The 22,090-nt window shown below is 64.1% G+C and overlaps 2 protein-coding genes across 14 annotated transcripts in view; both read left to right on the top strand.

The window, feature by feature from the left end:
• Nucleotides 1-1,146, top strand: part of HTT (huntingtin) — a 127,559-nt gene extending 126,413 nt beyond the window's left edge. For all 6 annotated transcript variants that reach the window (XR_015165073.1, XM_086404555.1, XM_086404556.1 and 3 more), the window contains one exon: nucleotides 391-1,146. Coding sequence is in view for 5 of the 6 variants with exons in the window: in XM_086404555.1 (XP_086260681.1) it covers nucleotides 391-604 (214 nt within the window). In the remaining variant the exon portion in view is untranslated. The remainder of the gene's footprint in view (nucleotides 1-390) is intronic.
• On the top strand, nucleotides 42-16,640 carry MSANTD1 (Myb/SANT DNA binding domain containing 1). 8 transcript variants are annotated; one of them, XM_086404650.1, is made up of 5 exons: nucleotides 42-123; nucleotides 5,731-5,816; nucleotides 10,269-10,533; nucleotides 14,103-14,378; nucleotides 15,827-16,640. In XM_086404650.1, exons 2-5 carry the CDS (start codon nucleotides 5,801-5,803, stop codon nucleotides 16,065-16,067), a joined length of 798 nt encoding a protein of 265 aa, XP_086260776.1. In that variant the 5' UTR covers nucleotides 42-123; nucleotides 5,731-5,800; the 3' UTR covers nucleotides 16,068-16,640. The 8 variants fall into 8 exon arrangements, with proteins under 8 accessions (XP_086260776.1, XP_086260782.1, XP_086260777.1 ...); XM_086404651.1 differs by lacking the exon at nucleotides 42-123 and adding an exon at nucleotides 9,458-9,640 and having other exon boundaries at nucleotides 4,248-5,816; XM_086404648.1 differs by lacking the exon at nucleotides 42-123 and adding an exon at nucleotides 9,458-9,633 and having other exon boundaries at nucleotides 4,914-5,816.
• Nucleotides 16,641-22,090: the final 5,450 nt, after the last annotated feature.

Consider the following 22,090-nt stretch of genomic DNA (forward strand, 5'->3'; position numbering starts at 1 on the left):
TGGCTGCCAAAAGGGGATGGCCCCTCCCATCAGCCTTCCCCAGACAGACCGCAGAGCCTCGGAGCGGAGAGCGGCCTGGCCGGGCGGCATGGCTCTGTGCTGGGTGTGCGGGAACCAGGCCAGGTAAATCCTGCGTGAGGGGCGGCCCCGCGGGGCGGGGGCTCCAACTCCCCGGGCGGAGCCTCTGGCTCAAGGGGCCAGACCCAGACAGGAGGCAGCTGCCGCCCAGCCCTGGGCCGCTGCTTTTGCGGCTTTGGGGAGCCCCCCCGGTGCTTCCGCTGTCTGCAGGCCTGTGTCGGGGCCGGAGCCCTGGGGAAGGCAAGAACCCCCGGGAGCACAGGAACAGGTCTCCCCAAGCTTGCCGTCTTGTGCCCTTAACTGGCCGGCCAGCCTCCCGCACGTTGTGAGCAGGATGGGCAAGCTGGAGCAGGTGGACGTGAACCTCTTCTGCCTGGTGGCCACGGACTTCTACCGACACCAGATAGAGGAGGAGCTCGACCGCAGGGCCTTCCAGTCCGTGTTCGAGGTGGTCGCCGTGCCCGGAAACCCATACCACCGCCTGCTGGCTTGTCTGCGGAGCGTCCAGAAGGCCGCCGCATGCTGAGTGCCCACGCGGGTGGCGACGAGGTGGCCCCTGGACCGCGGGGCCCAGCCTGTGCCAGGCAGCAGGCAGCATGGGCTTCTCTCCGGGGAGCCAGGGGGCGGGCGTCCCGCCACGTGGTGGCGAAGCTGCGTGCAGGGCACACGCGGTAACGTTTGGGGTTGAGCCTGAGTCCTCTCGGGGCGGGAGCTGCTGTGGCGGGCCTCGCACTGGAGCTGGTGTAGGAGCCAGCCGCCCGCTCTTTACACCCTCCTCCCGTCCAGCGCTCGGCTGTCACCAGGTCCCAGCCGCTCCTGCCCAGGGGGCAGGATTCCTCTGCTCTTGCCAGCGAGCCATGAGCCCTCCGCTGTCCCGCAGGCGGGAGGGGACGCCACAGGCTCCGAGATGCGGAGTCCTGGGGTGTCTTGGGCTTCCGCAGGGCACGCATGCCGGGTCTGGCCAGGCGGGGGGGCTGGGAGTGCGACAGTTTGCACTGTCCTTCCCGTCTCTGTCTTCTCAGGATTTAAAGTTTAATTCTATCAGTAAAGAGATTAATTTTAAGGTAACTTTCTACGCCCGTGTACAGTCTGTGCATCGCCAGGTCAGCACTGCATGTCACAGTCTCTGAGCAGGTGGACGGGGTCTGTCCTCCCCGCCACCCGCGGGGTTGGCTGGCTGGCAGCCCTAAGCCTCCACCATGCCACCCTCTTTTATAAGAGTTCCCGTTTGGAGTTCAGGGCAGTTCTGCTGTGCTGGTCAGGAGTCCTTGCTCTGCTGAGGCGGGGAAGGTGCCCACCTGGCTGTCCTGGCTGTGCATGGTCGGCTCCGGGCACGGGCCACTCTCTGGCGGTGACAGCATGTGGGCAGTTAGCCAAGCAGGCCAGCCCCCTGCACCTGCCCTGACCTGGGCTCTGGCCTGCCCGGGGCTGGCTGGCAGGTGTTGGCGTCCAGGCCCGTGTCCCTCCTGCGTCATGGGCCCAGCCACTCACTGGCCGGGAGCCCCGAGGGCACAGCAGCTTACTGTGTCAGGAGCAGAGCACGGTGTCCCAGCGGCTGGTCAAGGAAGACCCCAGCGCCACCTCGCCCCTCGGTCCATCAGCGGGGCCTCCTTTCAGCTCGGGAGAGCACAGGTCTGTGCTCGCGGGGCCAGTGCTGGGCAGGGGGCGCCAGGCACAACCGCCACCCCTACTCCAGGCCCTGGCCCAGCTTGTTCCTGGACCCAGAGCAGTTCAGTGGAGTGTGCGTGGCCGGGGGCTGGCGGAGCCCTTCCAGGCGGCTCTATAGGGCCGCGGGGCAGCCGGCCCTGTGGTCAGCGGCACGACACGCAGCTTGGTCAGGAGCTCAGGTGCGTCCGGTTGGGCGTCTCCTCGGCAAGCGGGGCTGACATGCAGCCGTCGTCCAGGGTCTGTAGGGGGAGGAGGCCTCAGGTGCACCTCACGCCTGTCTCTGCGGCACACCGCCCGCTGCACACACCTCCTACGGGTGCAGGCCCCAGCCCCCACCCCCGGAGCCAGGCAGTTTGGGGCCAGCCAGGGTCAGCGTGCGCAGGGAGCCCCTCCTCAGAGCTGCCCTTGTATCCGGGCGCCCTGCAGAGGGCCCAGTAGTGTGAGCGGTGGACGTGGGTCAGAAGCCGGCCAGGGCCTTGAGGGCGGAGCTCCGACTCCACAGAAGTGACGTCCCTGCTCCCCTGCCTCTCACTTGGGCTCATCCTCGCTTTGGCAGGCGCAAGCCTGCTGGAGTGACCGTGAACACGGGGAGTTCTGGAACTGCTGCCCTCACCCGCAGGGTCCCTTCAGCACCTCCAAGGCAGACGTGTCGCAGGCCCGTGCTGTCTGCGCTTAGGTGTTTGCACTTGTTAAAGACAGCCTGTGAGCGTGGAGCGGGGGGCCGGTCCCCTTCGGAGTCCGAGCGCCAGGCACAGCTGGGCGAGGGCCTGCCTGGGTTTCCCACGTGACTGTCAGCACTCAGCGAGGAGCTGCAGCCAGCTCTGGCCATCGGTGCCACCCAGAGACCCGCTGGCTTGCCCCAGGGTGGGTGCCAGTGCTCGGGGAGGTCACTATCCATGGAGGAGGGTACATGTGTGGGGGTGAGCACCTGTGTCTCCATCCGGGCCTCTGAGGGCGGCCAACAGGTCTCTGCAGAAGCTGACCTTTCTCAGACCTGCCCCACAGGGTCGGCCGCGTGGCTGAGACGTCTGAGAGATGGACCCGCTTGTCAGCTGTCTGAGGAAGGGACCGAGTGGACTAAAGTCTGTGTCTGGCAGCAGTCACCTCGCCACCCCAGACTGTGTGGAAAGGGTCGTTAGGGGGCGGCGAGGATGCGGTTTGTTTTCCTGCTGGTGACACAGGGAAGATTTGAGCGAAACCAGGGTGTTGGTGGGCGAGGTGCTTGTGTGTCTTATCCTATGGGTCCTGTGGCGGCCCCACTGAGCTGGGCAGGGGGAGGGGGTGTTTCCAGGTGCCCTTCCCCGCTGTCCCCTCGCCTTCCTACAGCACACACATCCTCCTGGGAGGCGAGGATGGTGTTGGGATTCTCCGGACACCCGGCATGTAGCACCCAACCCCGCTTGTGGCCAGGTGTCACTGCCGAGCCCAGGGGTGCAGGCAGCTCACCGCGGGTTAGCAGAGCTGCCCACGGCCGTCTTGGGGAAGCCCCTCCGGGCCGTTCAGCGTGGTTACTCTTTTGTGGTTTGGAGGAGTGCACTTGCTCCCTCTCGGTGCCATGGGCGTCTCTTCCTGGCGCGCGACCTTGCTTTGCCTTTTGTCCCCCTCTGCGTTGTGCCCGAAACGGTAGGTCCTGGCGAGGGTGACGCTCGGTGGTCCTGCACGCTGGAGTGACGGCGGGGGTGCAAGAACCACCTTGAAGGTCACTGACGCTCCCCGGAGAGCTTGGGGTGGCCCCACCTGGAGGGGACCGCCCCCCCACCCGCCCCCCGCTGCCTGGTGCCACAGGCCTGGGCTCAGCGGGGGAGCCGGGGGGCTGAGCTCAGGCGGGGGCGGCCACGGAGGGGCCTGTGCGTCTGGCACTCAGTCATGCTGCCGAAGGAGCCCCTGGCCCCCGACGGTCGCTGCAGCTGTCTTGCTGCAGGCGGGTGGCCGCTGGCCTAGAGGACTGTAGCATCAGGGACCTTCCGCAGGGGGTGGGCTCTGAGCACGCTCCACGGGTGACCGTCCTCCGGCAGGATTGGAGCCCACGCTGTCCACTGCCAGGGTCCCCACCATGCACACACCGGGCACCCACAGGGCTGTGATGGGTGCATCCCGGAGCCTGGCCCAGGCTTGTCTGTGAGAAGAGAGCGAAGCTCTGACATGAGATGTATATTTTAATTTTTTAAACGGCTACAAATACTGTACATATGAATTAAAAGAAAAAAAAGTAAATTGCCGTGTGAGGCCTGCTTTGCTTATGGGGAACCTTGCCCCCGCAGGGGGCGGCAGACCACACCAGCAGGAGCCCAGCGCTATGGGACCCAGGTGCCGGGTATTGCGGGGACGGGGGCAGCCCCCCACCAGTGCCCGAGGCTGCAGAGGCTGCGGTGGTTATGTCGAATACCTGTAGGGGCCGTGTGGTTTCGCCCCAGGCCCCAGCTTGGAGGGGTGGTCACAGCGGGCACAGGTCCTGGGGGCTCACATGGGGCCTGTGACCTGACCTTGGAGCCCCTCGTGGCCCTGCTGCCCCTGTCGCCTCACTGGCTACCGGCCCCCGTGCCCTGGGACCGAGTGGTGAGGCTGCCCCGTCCATCTGAGCTGGTATGTTCTTCCCGCTGGAAACACCAGCTCCTCCAGGAATCCTCTCCAGTCAGCTGCGCGGGCACCAGCCCTCCCAGCCCCTCCTGGGGAGCGCCGGCCGTGCAGGGTTACAGCCCACAGGTTACACCACCTGCGGAGGCAGAGACCCAGGTCATGGACTGCCTGGGATGGGTGCTGCACGGAGTCTGCCGAAGGCTTCCCAGGTCCCAGGGTGTTGGTGGGAGTGGGCAGCCCCCAGCCCGACCACAGCGGGTGCCCAGAGAGAGAGGCAGCGGGCTTAGGAAGCCTGGCCTCTGCCCTGGTCATGGCACGTGTGGGCGCTGCCCTCGTGGTGCTGTTCCAGTGGCCAGGCCGCGAGTGTGTGTGCACCCGTTGTGCGTGTGGGAAGAGGTCAGCTCACAGGCCCGTCTCCCCCAACACGCCGCAGGCCCCAGCAGCCTCCCCTTTGGGAGGGGCTGAGCCCTCCTTGCCCGCCATGGTCTGGGTGAGGCGGCCACGCCCTGGCCTCCGTGTTTAGACGAGGGCCCCAGACGCCCTGGAAGGAAGCGACAACGTCCCGCTCACTCTCTAGCCGCCCAGCACAGGTGCCCTCGGTAGAGGGCAGCCCACCCCCTGCTTCCTGACCTGAACCTGGAAAGCCCTTCTGGGCCCAGGGGTTCTTAGTCCAGCCTCGCCCCTCAGGGTGGCCCGGGCGCTGCTGGAAGGGGCCTCCTGCCAGGGGCCCGTGGGCACAGAGGTGGGCTGGCTTTGTGGAGTCACCAAGGCTCCTGGCAGACCACAGGGGTGCCTGGGGTTCCACAAGCCTGGGGGCCTTGCAGTTTGGCCTCTCTTCCAGGATAGCTTATCCCCACCGGCCTTTCGAGCAGGAACCTGGGGGCTACCCAGGTGCGGTCCCCCCTTCCTGGCCACGTCCTCTAGGGCAGGCGTTGCCAAGCCTCCATGCCAAGCTGTGAGCAGATAACCGCCGACCGGGCCTGCACTCGTCCTGGCCCTGGGGCACTCAGGGCAGGGGCGGCCCAGTGTGGTAGAGCCATCGACTCAGGGTTGGGCATGCCCACTGAGGACCGAGAGTTAAGGGTCTGGGCTCCTGTGGGGAGAGGACGGTGCTGCCAAGCGGGTCACTGTGCCCAGCAGAGCCCACCCTCCTGCTCCGCTTGCCCCTGGCCTGGACCCAGCCCCACACCCCCTGTGCTTGCCCGCCTCCGCCCGGCTGGGGGCCTTAACGCTGCCGTAAGGACTGCCACCTCCTGGGATGGGCCTGGCTCCCTGCCGTCTGCCCCCAGCGAGGTGCTGGAGGCCCCTGAGGGATGCCCCTTCCTGCTTTGGGCCCCTGGAGGGCGCCGGCCTCCCCTGCGTGCCCGGGCCCCTCCCGCTGAGGCCTGACCACCCTTCTCTCTGCAGGTGCTGCTGGACGCCTGGCCCCAGGCCCTCTGCCTCCCTGGCACGCAGAGCCTGAGGGTCCCCACAGGCCATGCAGCTGTGCCAAGGTACGCAGCCCCCGTCCACACCCCGCCAAGGGCAGACAGGGCCTTCCCACGGGCTGCCGAGAGCTTGGCCTGCCTCCATCTCCCCCTGGCTCCCTCTTGTCCTTGGAGGCCAAAGCGAGCGCCCCCCTGCCCCACACCCGAGGCTTTCCAGCACCCCTGAAACCTCAGTGGAGATGCTGGAGCCCAGCCATTTACCCTGCCTCTGCGGGACCCGTCGGCTGGTTGCCAGCAGGGGGTGATCACTGGCCCTGCATACCAGCAGCGCTGCCCCAGGCCCACAGCTGCCCCTGCAGAGGCACTGGGACCTGCTGCCCTGGGGCTGCCCAAGCTGGGCACCTAGGGCGGCAGCGCCTCCTGATGACCACTCCGCAGCCGGGCCAGTATGCCGGCCTCTGCCCTCTCCAAATGCCTGAGGAGAGGGGAGGGCAGGGAGGGGCCTCGGAGCTGCAGCTGTGCCCTCTGCACCAGCCCATGTCCGGTGGGGTCACTTGTCCAGGCAGGTGTCTGTGAGGACAGGGCTGGGGGTGGCCTGACCAAGCTGTGTCTGTAGTTGGCTGAGGCAGGTTGAAATCCTGAGCTTGGCCTGCCTCCCCTCGGAGCCCTGCCTGGGCGCTGGGGGTTGCTATGAGGCAGACCTGCTCGGCTCTGGGGGTCGGGGTTGAGGGAACATCCACCTGGAGGACAGTCAAGGCTACCCCAGGCTCTGGGGGCAGAGAATCAGCTCTCAGGCCACCTGGTAGATTAAATCCTTTATCTAAGGGGCTTGGGGAGGACTACCTGGAGGAGGTGGGCCTTTCATCCCTCACGCACTCTGCAGACACTACTGAGTGGGCCAGGTGCCTGGTCGAGGGGCATAGCAGCTGTCAGCCCTCCCGGGAGGTGCTGTGTGGCCAGGCAGGGGTGCCCTGTGTCCCCAGGAAACCTCAGAAGCTGCGACAGGGAGGGGCTCCCACCAGGAGCTGAGGGCAGGGCCAGGTGCTGACCCAGGACACCCTGCTGCCTTCTGCCTCTGCACCCCAAGTTCCGACTGCAGGGAGGAGAGAGCCCCGGGCGGCCCACCCCATCCTGAGCCCTCTCCTCCTTCCAGCTGGGCTTTGGCCCCTCTCTCGGGGTGAGAGGGCAAGCTCTGGACACGGGGAGGTGCAGGGTGAGGTCACCTAGCCAGAGCCTCAGGGACCCACCCCCCCACCGCCCTGGCCCCGGCCCCAGGCTTGGCTTCCCTGTCCTGGGCGGCTCAGGCCAGGACTCCCCTGTACCCAGCAGGCCTGAGGAGGGCCCTCTGTGCCTGGGGAGGTTTTCAGCTTGCACTCTGTGAGCCCTTCCCCCAAGTTCAGCGCCCCCCCAGAACCCTCGCAGCACACTGGCCGGGGGGCAGGACAGGGGCTCTGTGTGGTCATCATAGCCCGGCCAGCAGGTGTGACGTGGAGGTCTGCCCCCAAGATCTTGGGACTGAGCCTCAGTTGAGTCTGGCGGAGGCCTGAGGAGGGGGCTGGCCAGGCCACTTTGTCCAGGGTCGCACTAGGGGGCCTCCCCAGGCCTCCAGGGCACAATGGGAGCGTTTGCCCAGGCTGGCAGCATGGGTTGTGAGCCCCTGCCCAGGACCGTGGGCAGAGAAGGCCTGACGTGTCCTTCCCGGGGAGCACAGGTCAGACCCGGCACCGAGCCAGCCTGCCTGGATTCGGAGCCCAGCTTGGCCCCTTGCCCGCAGGGTGGCCTCACCTCTGTCCCTCAGGCTGTTTATCTGCAGAATGGGAATAACAGCAGCGCCAGCCTCCCTCACAAGAATGCCATGAGGGTCAAAGCTGAAAACAGACACACTGCGCTTAGAACAGGGGCTAATGGTCAGCGAGCTCGCATTCTTAAGACTGTTGTCTTTGCAAGTGTTCTTAACCCAGGGTCACACAGCTGGAGGGCAGACAGGAAACGGCTGGCTCACCGGAGGTTCAGTTTGCAGGAGGGAAAATGGGAGGAAGGACCAAAGTGGAACAGGAGGACTTCAGAGCGAAGGTGTTGCCAGAACATGGTTTGGAGTTTGCCAGGAAGCCCGAAGGCAAAATCCAGGCCACCGACTGGGAAGGGAGGGGAGAGTTACTTGAGGTCAGTCTTTCAGAGTCCATACCTTTACTCAGCAAGGCTTCACCAAGGCCTTTTCTGTGGGGTCCTGGGGGTACAGGGAGCACCCCACCGAGCCCCGTACACAAGGCAGGTCTGGGTGCAGATGGTCCGGCTGCAGGACGGGTGGGAATACGCTGTTGTCCAAATCTCGGCGCTCTGTGCACCAATGCCGAACAGAAACGTGGAGACAGAGTCTCAGAGGAGAAGGAAAGGGTGGCTTTACTTCGCCAGGCAAAGCTAGTCAAACAGGAGGGAGGGGCAGGGCGCACCGCACCCTCTGAAAGAATGGCACAGCCCGAGGACACAACATAAGCTGATTAGAGTCGAGTGGGTCCAAGGTGGCAGACAAGTCAACTTCAGCTAGACCCTGATCCTCCGTCCACTCTCTCTGTAACATCCGCAAGCGAAACGACACACCCAGAGGCACCATGGCAGTCCCAGGGCTGACCCTCAGAGACCGAAAAGTGGGCAGTGGCCCAACTGCTGGAGATCTCCACCGCTTCACCAAAACAGTTGGCACAGTCCTCCCACTCGTTAGCCTGTGAGGACGAGATGGCACGATGGCCTCACCGACTCGATGGACATGAGTCTGAGCAAGCTCTGGGAGTTGGTGATGGACAGGGAGGCCTGGCATGTGCAGTCCATGGGGCTGCAAAGAGTCGGACACAACTGAGCGACTGAACAACATTAGCCTGTGAAATTACCCAGCTCGTAAAAAACAAAAGTGAAAGTCGCTCAGTCACGTCTGACCCTTGGTGACCCCAAGGACTGTAGCCCGCCAGGCTCCTCTGTCCATGGGATTTTCCAGGCAAGAATACTGGAGTCGGTTGCCATTTTCTTCGCCAGGGGACCTTCCCAACTCAGGAAAAGCTAACCACACGACATTGCGAGGCTGCTTGCCCTCTGCGTCGGCCCACACTCTGTGGAGTGTTTCTCTCTGAATAAACCCGCTTCTTACTTATCACTTCGTCTCTCGCTGAATTCCTTCTGCAATGAGACATCAGAGACCTGAGCTTCATTAGGTCCTGACACCAGGTCTGTGATCTCAGTTGGCAGAGCACGCGTTGTGGCCGAGTTGGAGTCCCGGCCACTTGGGGTCGAGTCTCCAGCAGGGTTTTGGCCAGGTTTACGTTCCCAGACACGTGGCTTTAAGCCCCAACTGAGGTCAGCGGTTTCACTAGCACCTCAAGGGCTGTGCCCTGCTCCCTGGTGTGTAGGCAGAGGTTATAGTCAGGCAGGGGTCTGTGATAAGGGTCAAGGCAGTAGCAAGTCTTCATTTCTGCTTCTGCAAGTTTTCCAAAAGGCGGGGTTGCTGATGAGCTCACAGTTTGTGCAGGGTCTCCAGTGGTCTGTCTCCTGCTCATCTTGACGGGCCTGTCCTGTCCCTCCTCCAATCAGCAACCGCTCTGCCCTTCGGAATGCGGAGCAGGCCACAGAGTCTTGTCCATAAGGGATGGGGGACAAAAAGGCTTCCACGCCTGGGAGCCCCACAGGGCCCCGCTGTTCATGGCACCATCTGCTCCCAGGTACCCTGTGCCTCGAGCCCTGCGCTGGCTCCTCGGCCCGTGCCAAGTCACCCAGGCTACCATGTCGCCCAGGCCGGCAGCCATGCCCCTTGAGGAGGGGAAGAAGCAGACAGTGACCAAGCCAGGGGTCTGCTACAGCTGCTGGTGCCCAGCCTGGTGGTGGTGGCGTTTGTACTGTTAAGTGTGAGCCGTTGGCTGGAGGATGGCCGTGCGTGGGGCATGCGGGCGGGTGGGCGTTGCACACGTGTGTCTCTGCAGGTCCCAAAGCGTGTGTTCCTGTGCCAGTCTCCTGTCTGTCTGTCTGTCCTCCCGTCTCTCTTACTCTGGGTCTCCCTCTCCGCCTCTTACCTCATTCTGTTGCACCCCAGCCCCCCATCTTGGGCCCTCCATGGGCCCCTGGCAGAGTGGGGCCTGGCCACCCGAGCCCAATCTTCCCAGCAGAGGAGCCTCACTCAGTGGCCCCGGGCCGGCCAGCCTGGCGGCCAGGCCGGGGTTGGGAGGCAGGGCCGGGCGCCTGGGCCGCCTGTTCTGGGCCTGGCCCGCTCGCTGCAGTATTGATGGCCCGTCAGGGCGGCCCCGATTCCTGCGCTTTCAGTTAAAAGGTTTCTGTTGTTGTAGCTTATGCAGTTGCTCTGTTGCTATGGAAACGTGACATCAAAATGACGTTTCCCGTTTAAAAGCTTTTAACTAAATTCCTGCCTGTCAGATGTAGGCCCCATTTTGAGCGAGGAGCTGCCTTCCAGGAGCAGGGCTCCCGCCGCGGTGTGCAGGCCCCGGCGGCCCGCCCCGAGCACGCTCTTTAACCCCACAGGTGCCCCGGGCATGGCCACGGCCGAGGTACCGGGCTACCTCGTGTCCCCGCAGGCTGAGAAGCACCGGCGGGCCCGCAACTGGACGGATGCTGAGATGCGCGGCCTCATGCTCGTCTGGGAGGAGTTCTTCGACGAGCTGAAGCAGACCAAGCGCAACGCCAAGGTGTACGAGAAGATGGCCAGCAAGCTGCTGGAGATGACGGGCGAGCGCCGGCTGGGCGAGGAGATCAAGATCAAGATCACCAACATGACCTTCCAGTACAGGTAGGCCCGTGGGCAGCGGGCGGCCTGCTGGGTCACGACGGCGGGGGCTTGGGGGGGTCCCAGCTTTGTGTAGGCAAGAGGGGACCTATGGGCCCCATGGAGCGGTGCACAGGGAGACCCCCAAGGCCCTGCAGGGTGGAGGGTACTGCTGGCGGCCGGGGGGCAGGATACCCGAGGCTGGGCCACTAGGCCCCTGAACCCGCTGTCTCTGGTGTCCACTGAGCCCACTGTGGGCACAGCGCTGGCCTCAGGGCTGGGGAGGGGGTGTGGAGGCCCTGAGCACCCAAGAGGGTCCGCGCGCCTCTACCCCCTCCCCGCCCCATGCTGGGCTGGGCCCCTGCCCTGGCTGCCTCGGGAGGGGCTGGGTCACGGCCAGGCACATGGCTCGGGCGGGGGCAGTTCCAGGCCGTGCCCCGCACCTCAGAGGGCGGGGCCAGGTTTATCTGCCTGGGGTCCCCGGGAGGAGAAGGTCGTGGGCAGGTGAGAGGTCATGGGGGTGGAGGGGGTCACGGGTGGGGTGAAGGTCGAGCAGGAGCTGGGCTGCAGGCAGGGAGGCATAGAGAGTGGGCCCTGTGGGCAGGCTGGGCCCACACAGCCCCCAGGAGCCTGTCCGTGTTAGGGGGCTGCCTTCCCAGGAGGACACACGAGGACCCCGCTGGTCCCAGTCCAGGCAGCCCCAGACAGGAGCAGAGGTTGGCCAGGGGGGCGTGGACAGGCCCCTGCAGGTTGGCCTGGGCACCTTGAGCCACACTCTGTGGATGAGAGGATCCCCCCACCCTGCCCCTCCTGGCCTATGGCTCCCAGCCCGTCTGGGGCCTGGGGGTGTGCAGAGACTCCCAGGGCCCTGGACAACTGAAGGCCGCTTCAGTTGCATCAGTTTAACTTTCTCGGTCTTGGAGGAGCCGGTCCTGAGCCTGGCCCGTCCAGAGGCTCATCTCTGACCCGCAGCCTGGCCCCCAGCCAGGCCTCGGGGCAGAGCAGAGGAGGCCGGCCGCTGGGGTAAAGGTGGTCCGAGGCCCGGGCCGAGCCATGTGCCCCCTACCACCCCCGCCACCACCCCGCAGCGCCTGGCAGGGAGGGGGCAGCAGGGCTGGGGTGGGCAGCTTTATGGCCTGCTATCTGACTCCGTGACTCACGGCTCTGACTGGCGTCTGGCCGGGTTATTCATTATTTATCCTGAAAGCCGCCTCCTGAGCCCCAGGGAGGGATCCTCTTCCATCCCTGGAGGGGAGGTGGGCTGAGGCGGCCACAGGAGACGAGGGGGTGGCCGGCGGGGTGGGGCCGCACGCGCACAGCGCTTCACAGTCTTGTGCGCAGCGGCACCTCTCAGCTGCCGTCACCGACGGGCACCAAGGCCCAGAGCAGGAGAGGGCTTCCCCAGGGGCTCAGCGCTGCAGAATCCGCCTGCCGTGCAGGAGACCTGGGTTTGATCCCTGGGTCGGGAAGATCCCCTGGAGGCGGGCATGGAACCCACTCCAGTATTCTTGCCTGGAGAAGCCCATGCATAGAGGAGCCTGGTGGCTAGTCCATGGGGTCTCACAAAGAGTTGGACACGACTGAAGAGACGGAGTGCACACGCAGAGGACCTTACAGACCGACACTCTGGCTGGGGGACTGGTTCTTTAACTTTTCCGACACCTCCCCTGACCCCCACCACCCAGAGCTGCCCACAGCCGAGGCTTTAGTTATTTTTTCATGAAAACTTTAAAAAAAAAAAAAAAACAAAGCCAATCTTTATTTATTTATTGAATGCACCGCCAGCTTGTGGGATCTTAGTTCCTCGACCAGGGATCAAACCTGGGCACTCGTCTGTGGAATTGCGGAGGACCCCCCAGGGATTCTGGAAACAGTTGATATGCAGGTGGTTGGTGGGATTCCCTGGAGGTCCAGTGGTTAGGACTCGACGCTCTCACTGCTAGGGGCCCAGGTTCAGTCCTGGCTGGGGAGTTAAGATCCCACCAGCTGCTCCGTGTGGCCAAAGTATAAAAACAGATTGTCTGTGAAGGAAGCCTGGGGGTGGCCTGGTTCCAGGGAGCGTGTTTTGCTGGTGTGCTGTGCAGGGGCCCCCTGTAATGGGGCAGGCCTTGTCTCAGGTGGCCAGAGCAGGACCTGGGGGGGGCTTCCGGAGGAGCTGGAGGGGGGCCTGGGACCCGGCACAGCCTTCCGCCCTCCTGCCTTCAGGGAGGTGGGGCAGCCCGTCCTGGCTCCCTGCTGAGGACCCCATGTGCCTCGGCCTCTGCCCCCAGCCGCACACCCCCGCCAGGGCGATGCTTTCAGATAGTCAGCGCATCTCCAGGGACCAGGGTGACCAGTGGCCACACCCCGGCAGGGACTTGACCTCGGGGCACCCTTTTGGGAGACAGGAGCCACTTTGCGGTGGGGGACCCTGTCAGTCAGAGTCCTCCCCAGAGCCGGAGGAGCAAGGACGGGGAATGTGGAGGGGCTGCCAGTGGTGGCCGGGGTTTCGGGAGGCAGAAGGCCCATGCCAACCCCATTGTGGCCCCTTCGCTCGCTGGCCGGGGCCTGCACTATAGCCTCACCTCCCCGGGGACAGCCGAGGCTCAGGGACCGCAGGGCCTGTCTGCAGGGGAGGGCAGGACTCAGGGCCTGGGCGGGCGGGGCCCACCGTAGGCGGACAGCAGACCCTCCCCGGGGGCGTCAGCGCCCCCCCTCCTGGTACCAAGAACGTCATCTGGACAGCTCGCTGTTCGCCAGGCACCGGGCGTTGTCTGCTCCGGTCTTCCCAGCACAACTTGGATCATCCCCATTTTACTGACACGAGGCTCAGAGAGGTTAACGGACCTGCCTAGGCTCACACAGCGAAGCGGCAGAGATGAGCCGCAGACTCAGAGCCGTGACCACCGAGGCCTGTGCTCGTCCCTCCTGAGCTCCTGCTCCGGGACGTCCTCCTCAGGACACGCCTGTGACCTGACTCATTCTACGTTCGCGTTACAGATTATATCGCATCTCACTCCTACGTTGGTATTATACCACATATGTTCTTATCTCACTCCTATGTTGGTATTATACCACATGTGTTCTTATCTCACTCCTATGTTGGTATTATACCACATGTGTTCTTATTATTGCTGACTGACTTATTAAAAAGCGGCATTTGTTCATTGCAGAGAGTTTAGAAACTCCAGAAAAGCAAAGAGAGGACTTTAGGGGTCAGCTCAAGACGCCAGCCTGACACCGGGGCCTGTGGGGCCTGTCGACGCCCGCAGCGGCGTAGGGTCCCGAGCCCGACCTCTTTCTGACCCGGTCTCACCTGGCCCACGTTTCCGGGGAGGCCTGTCTGGCTGGGGGTGGCCCACGCCCGTGCCACACGGCCCCCTGGGCCCGGCGCCCGCGAGCGCCCCTCTGCAGAGGGGCCGGGCGGGCAGGGCCAGGAGTGGCCCACGCCCGTGCCGCACGGCCCCCTGGGCCCGGCGCCCGCGAGCGCCCCTCTGCAGACGGGCCGGGCGGGCATGGGTCCGGCGCCCGCGAGCGCCCTCTGCAGAGGGGCCAGGCGGGCAGGGCCAGGAGCAGCCGTTTCTCACCCTCGGCTCTTGTGTCTCTCGTTTCAGGAAATTAAAATGCATGACAGATAGCGAGTCCGTCCCGCCCGACTGGCCCTATTACCTAGCCATTGATAGGATTCTGGCCAAGGTCCCCGAGTCCTGTGATGGCAAACTGCCGGACGGCCAGCAGCCGGGGCCCTCCACGTCCCAGACCGAGGCGTCCCTGTCGCCGTCTGCTAAGTCCACCCCTCTGTACTTACCGTATAACCAGTGCTCCTACGAAGGCCGCTTCCAGGACGACGGCTCCGACAGCTCCTCCAGCTTACTGTCCCTTAAGTTCAGGTGTGTGTGCGCCCCGCTCCCGCCCCACCGCCCGCCCCCGAGACGGGTCAGGCGGCCGTCCTGGTGGCGGCAGTCTCTGCCACCCAGGGCCGACTGCAGAGGCCTCGGCGGCACACACGCACCTCAGGGGCAGGGAGGCCAGAGACAGGGAGGCAGGTGGGCCGAGGCCTGGGCCGTCGAGTTCACCGCCCAAGCGCGTCTCCTGCACCCTCGCTGCTCAGCTGTGTGGAAAGTCCATGATCTCTCTGGGCCTCAGTCTCTGTCTGTAAAATGGGGATAAGTCAGGACCTTCTCTGGCAAAGGCTGGGAGTCAGAGGCGAGCCTCCTGCCCTTTCCTCAGTGTCTGGCTCTCGAGCTCCCCCACCCCAAGCAGACCCCTTCTCCCTGGCCTTGCCAGGCTGGCTGGTCTCTCAAAACCAGGGAGGGGGCGTCAGGCTGAGCCTCCACGGTGTCCTTGGAGCCTGGCTGCAGTGGGGGCCCAGCCCCTCTGCCATCCATGGCGTCCTGCCAGCCCTGAGCTGACCCTGCCTCAAGACACCCTCAGACAGGTGTGGTGTGGGGCCGGGGAGCCAGAGGAGGTCACGTTGGGCTGGGCTTTCACTGGTGAATAGAAGTTGGCCATTGGAGAAGAGAACAGGAAGAGTGGACATTTGGCTTTGGTCCTGCCTCCCCCAAGCTCAGTCTCAAGTCTGTCAGATGGGGGTGGGGTGAGGAAGGCATCTCGGGGGCCCCTCCAGTCTGACACCCAGAATCTGGGGGCTGCTGCTCGGTTGTCCAGCGCCCCTTCCCTGCGGGGGGGGTGGTTTCTCAGCAAAGACCTCCCAACAGAATCGCCTTTGTTAGTGGCCGGGCTGGGGTGCAGGGGATCTGCCGCTGGCAGACAGTTGCTTCCGTGGGCTGAGCCTACTTCCCAGACTGACGGCTGCCTGGTGCTGCGCCAGGCCGGGCCGTGGGGCACCTCTCCCTCCAGAGTCCAGGCTCTGCTCTCTGCTCCCGAGGGTGGCTGGGCCACAATCCTGCACAGAAGCAGAGGACCTAGGCTGGGGACAGGCAGGGCCTGGGGGCGTCTGGCAGCTCCCTGCCACCCCTGGGGGCCCCACTCACAGCAGAGAGATGGGCTTCCTTCAGCCCTGACCCTGGAAGGATTCCTGTCCTGGAGGGGAGCCTGGCCTCTATGGCCCCGCCCTTGGCCTGCTGTCCCCGTCTCCTCACCCCAAGGTGTGCTGGCCCCTTCCAGGCTGCCAGGAGGCAGGGGTTCCCCTGTCTGCCAGAGGCTGGCCCCAACTGGTGGTGTCTGCCCTGTAGGCCCTCCCACCCTGCGTTTTCCTCGTCCCTCTGGGTGTCCACTCACCCCACCATGAGTGCCCCTTGCCCACCCAGCACAGTGGGTGTGGGAATGCTGTGTGACAAGGAGGCCCAGCCATTTCCACATCACACTGTCCTTCCAGGTCAGAGGAGCGGCCTGTGAAGAAGCGCAAGGGGCAGGGCGGCCACCTGCAGAGAAAGAAGCTGCGGCTGCTGGAGGCCCTGCTGGAGGAGCAGCGCCGGCTGAGCCGCGCCCTGGAGGAGACATGCCGCGAGGTGCGCCGCGCGCTGGACCAGCACAGCGTCTTGCAGGCCCAGAGCCTGCAGCTGCAGGAGCGAATGATGAGTCTGCTCGAGCGCATCATCGCCAAGTCCGGCGTCTAGGCCGCCCGGGCCCCGCCCCCGGAACGGCCCGGGCCACGCCCCCAGCCTGGGCCCCGCCCCGGAGCTGCCCCGCCTCTGGCCTGGGCCCCGCCCCCGGAACAGCTCTGGCCTGGGCCACGCCCCCTGAACGGCCCCGAGCCCCCGGGCGTGGGACCCCCCGGCGTAAAGCCCCTCCCTGGACACCAGGCCCCTGGACTCAGGGTCACTGCTGGGCGGCTCCCCAGTAAGAACGCCTGGAATCTGCCCTCCGGTATTGTCAGTGTCGACGGTACTGGAAGCGGCTTTTGACGTTAATCGTGTGCTTTTCACAACTTCCTGGGAGCAGGGCTCACGGCTGGGCATGAAGGGAGGCGACCGGCCGTCCCCCGCCCGAAGACGACGCCGGTGGAGGCGGCTCCGTGGCAGGTGTGCGCGCAGGTGCCCCCTCGCTGGGCCTGCATTGGCCCCGAGACCCCAGGGGGCCGCACGGCCTCCGGTGGCCTTTTATCTACCACCTCACCCCCACTCCGGGACGTGGGGTCTCTGGACCCCCATCGGCAACAGCTCAATAAAAACGATGATCCTGCCCATGCATCCCGCCCTGTGCCATCTATCAACTCGGGACAGGTGGGAGAGCCCGCTGACCTCAGGAGCTGACACGTGGACGGGCGGGAACGCAGACTAGCAGCAGGGTGTGAAAGCGCTGGGAGGGCAGGGCCGCCTGCAGGCCTCGAGGGCCCGGGGGGGCTGGACACAACAGCTGGGGCGCCTGGGGAGCGGACAGCCACCCCAGGGGGAGATGCCTTCCCAGGAGGGAGGGGCTGGGGTGGGGTGCAGGGTCTACAGGCCAGAGAGCCTGTCCAGAGCACCCCACCCCCACCCCCAGTTCCTCCTGAGTCACTGGGTCCAGGTGGCCGCTGAAGGGAGGCCCCCAGGGGAGACGAGAGCCGGGCTTCATTCAGAGTCTCACTCGGGACACGGCCGGACACGGCCGGGGTCGCAGCCACTCCGTAGCTCTGAGAGTGCCGTGCAGACGGGGGAGAGGAAACCCTTCCGTGTGACTCTCGGGCAGGCGTCTAGTGAGAAGCGGCAAGTCACAAACAACAGACAGCTTGGCCACTGGCTGTGGCTTCGCCCTGTAGGGACAGCAAGGTCATTCACACTCTTGCCCAGAGAAAACCTGGGCCAGAAAACCTGTCTGAGGGCCTGCTTGTTTGCACAGAGCGTCTATCACGGTCCTCGGTCCCATGGCCCTGATTCTCTCTCTGGCTCCGTGTGGCTCTGCCCGGTGGAGGGGATCTTTCATGGAATGTCTGCTTCGCCTGGGATGCACTGCCCCGATCAGCAGGGTTGAGGGGATGCGGGGACTGGGGTTAGTGGCAGGTGACTGTCTAGACCCGCTCCCTCTGGTGCTTCGGGGGGAGGGCCCTGCCCAGAGGCTGCTGCAGACCCCCTGGTGTGATGGCCACCAGCACACCGGATCCTCCCGTGACCCTTGAGGGCAGCCAGGCAGTGACCAGTACTCAGCCGGTGTCAGACTCCAGGTCCCCCTGGGGGTGCAGAGGCCAGCCCGAAGCCTGCCCCTGGGAGGGAGGGGTTGGGTGGAGCTGGGCTGGCAGGATGGCCCACCCACAACCCCCCCGCCCCATCCCCACCTAGAGAGCTCGAGCCATGGACTGTGGACCCTCCTGCCTGGGGCTGGACCGTGCTGCCGGGTGAAGGGGGGTGGTTCCTGGGGTGAACCAGCTGCCAGGTGCGCCCGTGGTGACCGCGCCTGCTTCCCGCACCCGCCCGCCACAGAGGTCAGCCTGGAGGTGCCCCGGGTCCAGCAACGGCGTTTGGGGCTGCCCAGTGAATTTCTAGCTCTTAGACAAGACACCAGCATGAGAACTCACTGGTTCAGCCGACACTGGGCCCTGGCCCAGAGAAACTCGAAGCTCTGGTCCAAGCCCTGACAGGCACGCAACCCTTCAGGGTGGTGACACCCTGAAACCCCCCCGGGAAGGACAGATGGAGTAACACAGCAGGGACTTCCCTGTGGTCTGGTGGCTAAGAATATGCGCTCCCAATGCAGGGGGCACGGTCTTGATCCCTGGTCAGGGAGCTAGATCCCACATGCTGCAACTGAGACCCCGTGCGGCCAGATAAATTAAAAATACTTGTTTTAAAAAGTAGAAATTAAAAAATTAAACCCAAGATTTAGAAATGTTCCTTTCAAGATAGCAATAAGCTCCTTACAGTGGTAACACACACCAGGTGCATGGAAAACAGGTTTTCCTAAACGAGGAGTTTCAGCGAGAGGAGCGGCATTGTGCCGCGTCTCCTCGGATCTCTGGCCTGAGCACTCGGCGGCCGCGATGGGACATGGCTTGCTTGCCAAGTGAAGGAATCTGGGAAATCCCGCCTCGTGTGGATACACGTTTGGAAAAGAAGCGGAGGTTTCAACACCTGCGGGTCACGGGCGTTCTTCCTTCTGACGACACCCAGACTCGACCACGGTGGTTCCTTGTGGGCTGGTTACAGCGTAGACTCTGAAATCCTATCAGTGAGCTTTCACCAGTGTCCCCTGGAATCCATCCGTCCGTCCTGCACCTGGACCAGTCCTGTCCACACTTACGGCTGTGACGTCACAGGTGGGCATTTGGAACATGACGGGCGCCAAGCACACAGGTCTGCCCCGTGTCGACCATCCTGTGTCAGTGTCCCTGTGTGAATTCACCGTCAGTCTCAGCTAAAACGTCTGTAGTTTGGTGAGTTGGCAAGCTCCTGGTGGTGGATGCAAGTTTTTCAAAATCCCAGTCTCTGATTTTGATGAAAGCTTGAAGTTCATCGCTGGTCACAAGCACCGTCAGTTTTCCTTGAAGGGACAGACTCACTTTGTCGTCTTCAAGAAAACGTCTGCCAGGTACACAGGTCTGAACAATCAGAGCTTCCGTCAGTCCCCCGTCGAGGAAGACGTTGTTCCACGGTTTCCCTGGTGGCCCAGTGGCTGGGATCCGCCTGCCAGTGCAGGGCACTCGGGTTCGATGCCTGGTTCGGACCATCCCACAGGCTGCAAGGTGGCTAAGCCCGTGCAACACTGAGCCTCTGATCCCTGGAGCCCGTGGGAGCCCTCCGCAGTGGGGTCAGCCCACCCCAGCTGGAGAGTAGGCTTTCTACTGCTCATCGAGGACACTCCAAACGGAAAGGAGTGCACTCACTGCTGGCCTGTGGCCGGGGCCGTGGCAGGAACCAGGGCGCACGAGGCCCTGGGGGCCGGGCGGGCAACAGCGTCTGGCGCGGGGACCTGGGGCCTAGGACTCAGGCCCTCGTGGAGCCCCTGGGAGCTGCCACCCTTCCCCACGGACCCCTTCCTGCCGGACCCCGTGGGCGTGTGCCGCGGGGTCTGCAGTGAAGACCCTGCCGCCAGCCTTCCCAGGGGTGGGGTTTGCCGCACAGACCAGGCCGGGGCCACCCCTCCCAGTCCCACCCCCGTCACGGGCCTGTTTACTGCTCTCGAGGCCCTGTGGGTGACGAGGTTGTGCCTGCTTCGGTCACCGCGATGCCGACGGCCAGCGCCCCCGGAGTGTGGCGGGTCCCTGCCTGGCGCTGTGCCCGCTCAGCCAAGGACGAAGCCATCAGTGTAGAAACCGGGAATGCCAGATGCGATACTTTCCCTCTTTGCCAGACGGCGTGATTGTAAAACCAGGAAACCTAAAAGAAAATCCTTCGAGGTTAACAGTAAGGCACATGTATAAAATCCCCTTTTTCTGTGTTATTGTAATACGGACGTGGGGGAAGTCCTATTCCTGTCAAGCGTGTAATTGTGTAGTGTTCCGAGTGCTTGTGAATGGATGACAACGGACAGGACAGGTGAGCACAATCATTAAAGGCCAGGAAAGGGCCTGGACCGAGGTGTCGCGGGGGCCACTGCCCTCGGTCCCCCAGGGCCCCCTCCTCCCGCACCCGGAGGAGGAGCCGGGCAGCACCCCGGCCGCCGCGGGGAGCCCGTGGCCCATCTCCTGCCCGGCCCGCCCGCCCTCTGGGAGCCCCCTGGGGGCCCTTCTCTGAGACGGATTCTGGACGCTAGGCTCTCAATGTTCCATCAGAACCATGCTCGCCACAAACGCTCCCCCAGTCCACGATCCAGGGTCCAGGGTGAGGCTGTGAGAGAACGGGGAGGGTTAGTCAGGGTTGGTGATGTGAAGGGGTGGCCGGGATGCTCTGAGGGCCAGGGGGGTCAGAGGTGACCAGGGTCGGGGGCCGCGGCCATCTCAGCTGTTCCAGTCTGTCTGGCACGGTGTAACCGGCCGTGTGAGCCATCAGGGAGCCACAGCCACAGCCTGTTTTGGGCCCCTGCTCAGGCTCAGGTGCTGCGATGCTGTGTCCCTGCCCTGGAGGAGCTCAGGACAGACCCCACTTTTTATTCCAATCTCTGATGTTTGATGTCGAGGTTGATTCAAGTTTTCTTTTCTCCTGTTACAATGAACCGAAGACCCTCCCTTGTGGCAGAGCCTGCTAAAGGCCCGTCAGTATCCATTCTTCCCTTCCCCAGGAACACTTATATTCTTCTGGGCAGCAATATTCCCACTGAAGTTGACCAAAGTCCCTTGCAATTTAAGGTGACAAGGCATCTGAGGAAGTTGGGTGCAAATTCTGGGAAACCTCCTTAAGAAAGGAACAGGCAGGTATGTGGGTTTTTTCTTGCGTTTTCCCCACTTTCTTGTGCTTCTGGCCCCACAACAGGGGACATGGAGAAGATGTCCGGCTCTCCAGCAGCCCTCTAGGACCATGAGGCCCCCCCTGAGGATGAGAGTCACAGCCCAACAGAGGAGGGATACTGTGGGCCTGGGGCCTGCCAGCCCTGGGACACTGCTGTGCAGGCCTGGCTTCTCTAACGAGAGAGATAAAGTTCCATCCCAGGCCAGTGTCGTTTCTAGCCTTGTTACTGGTCAACTGCTCAGTCGTGTCTGACTCTTTGTGACCCTGTGGGCTGTAGCCCACCAGGCTCCTCTGTCCATGAATTTCCCAGGCAAGAATACTGGAGTGGGTTGCCATTTCCTTCTCCAGGGGATCTTCCCGACCCAGGGATCGAACCTGAGTCTCCTGCATTGGCAGGCGGGTTCTATACCACTGAGCCACCAGGGAAGCCCCATTTCTAGCCTAGCTCAACTTTTAGCAAATTTAATATCAGAAAGGGAAAGGGGTCCTGGCCACGGCTGCTCCTAGAACAGTGCGCTGGCCGAGTGAGGGCAGCTGAGCAGGGTTGGAGGGGTCACCCCCTCTGCCCACCACGGGCCAGAAAGCCAGTGACCCGGGTCGCGTTGTGAGGAGAGTGGGGCCACACTGTCACCTGGCCCACCTCGGTGGGCAGACCACACTCGGGCAGAGTAGCGGCCCTGGGTGATGGCGGGGTCAGCGAGCAAGTCCCAGGAGCAAGATGAAGTCAGCTCCGCGCCTCCAGCCTGCCGCACAGATGGTGCTGAGTGGCCCGTCGCCCAGGCTGATGCCGGCCCCCTCATGGGTGCTGCAGGGCTGTCCCCAGACTGCAGTGATGCACTGGGTGGTCCTGCCCCGGGCCACAGGCCCTCCGTTTCCCACAGCTCCCTGGGCACCGGCCACGGGGACCCTCATGGGGACCCAGTGTAACCTGGCACAGTCCTGCCTTCAGAGCGGCCAGCGTGGGAGGGGCTGACAGATAGTAGGGCCAGCCAGTGGGCACGAGGGTGTGGGGGCCAGGGCAGGAGGGAGTAGCCCCGTCCAGGAGCCCAGGGGCTCGGAGGGTCCTCGGGCCAAGGCCTCCCCACCGCACGTGCAGATGGTCCCCGGCCGGGATGCGGGGCGGGCCCTGGGGAGCCCGGCTGGGCCTCTTGGCTGAGAGGGCCTCGCTCGCAGGGGGCCGGGCACACAGATCCCTGTCCCCCTCCTGCTCCAGCTGCTGCTTTATGTCACGTCCACAAAACACCCTCAAGGCGGGGCCTCACTCCACGAGATTTCCACCAGCTTCTAGAATGTTCCCAGCTTACTTGTCCCTGTTCAGCTGCTCAGTGGTGTCCGACGCTTTG

The sequence above is a fragment of the Bos grunniens genome, chromosome 6 (assembly GCF_055505025.1).
Source record: "Bos grunniens cultivar Pamir isolate PY7600 chromosome 6, Bosgru_T2T1.0, whole genome shotgun sequence".
Lineage (NCBI taxonomy): Eukaryota > Metazoa > Chordata > Mammalia > Artiodactyla > Bovidae > Bos > Bos grunniens.

Bases quoted from the DNA above. Each gene is read 5' to 3' on its own strand.
- MSANTD1 (XM_086404653.1), top strand. From the start codon at position 9,438: ATGGCACCATCTGCTCCCAGGTACCCTGTGCCTCGAGCCCTGCGCTGG. The intron at 9,634-10,268 runs GTTAAGTGTGAG...TTAACCCCACAG, and splicing joins GTGGTGGTGGCGTTTGTACT to GTGCCCCGGGCATGGCCACG. The intron at 10,534-14,102 runs GTAGGCCCGTGG...CTCTCGTTTCAG, and splicing joins AACATGACCTTCCAGTACAG to GAAATTAAAATGCATGACAG.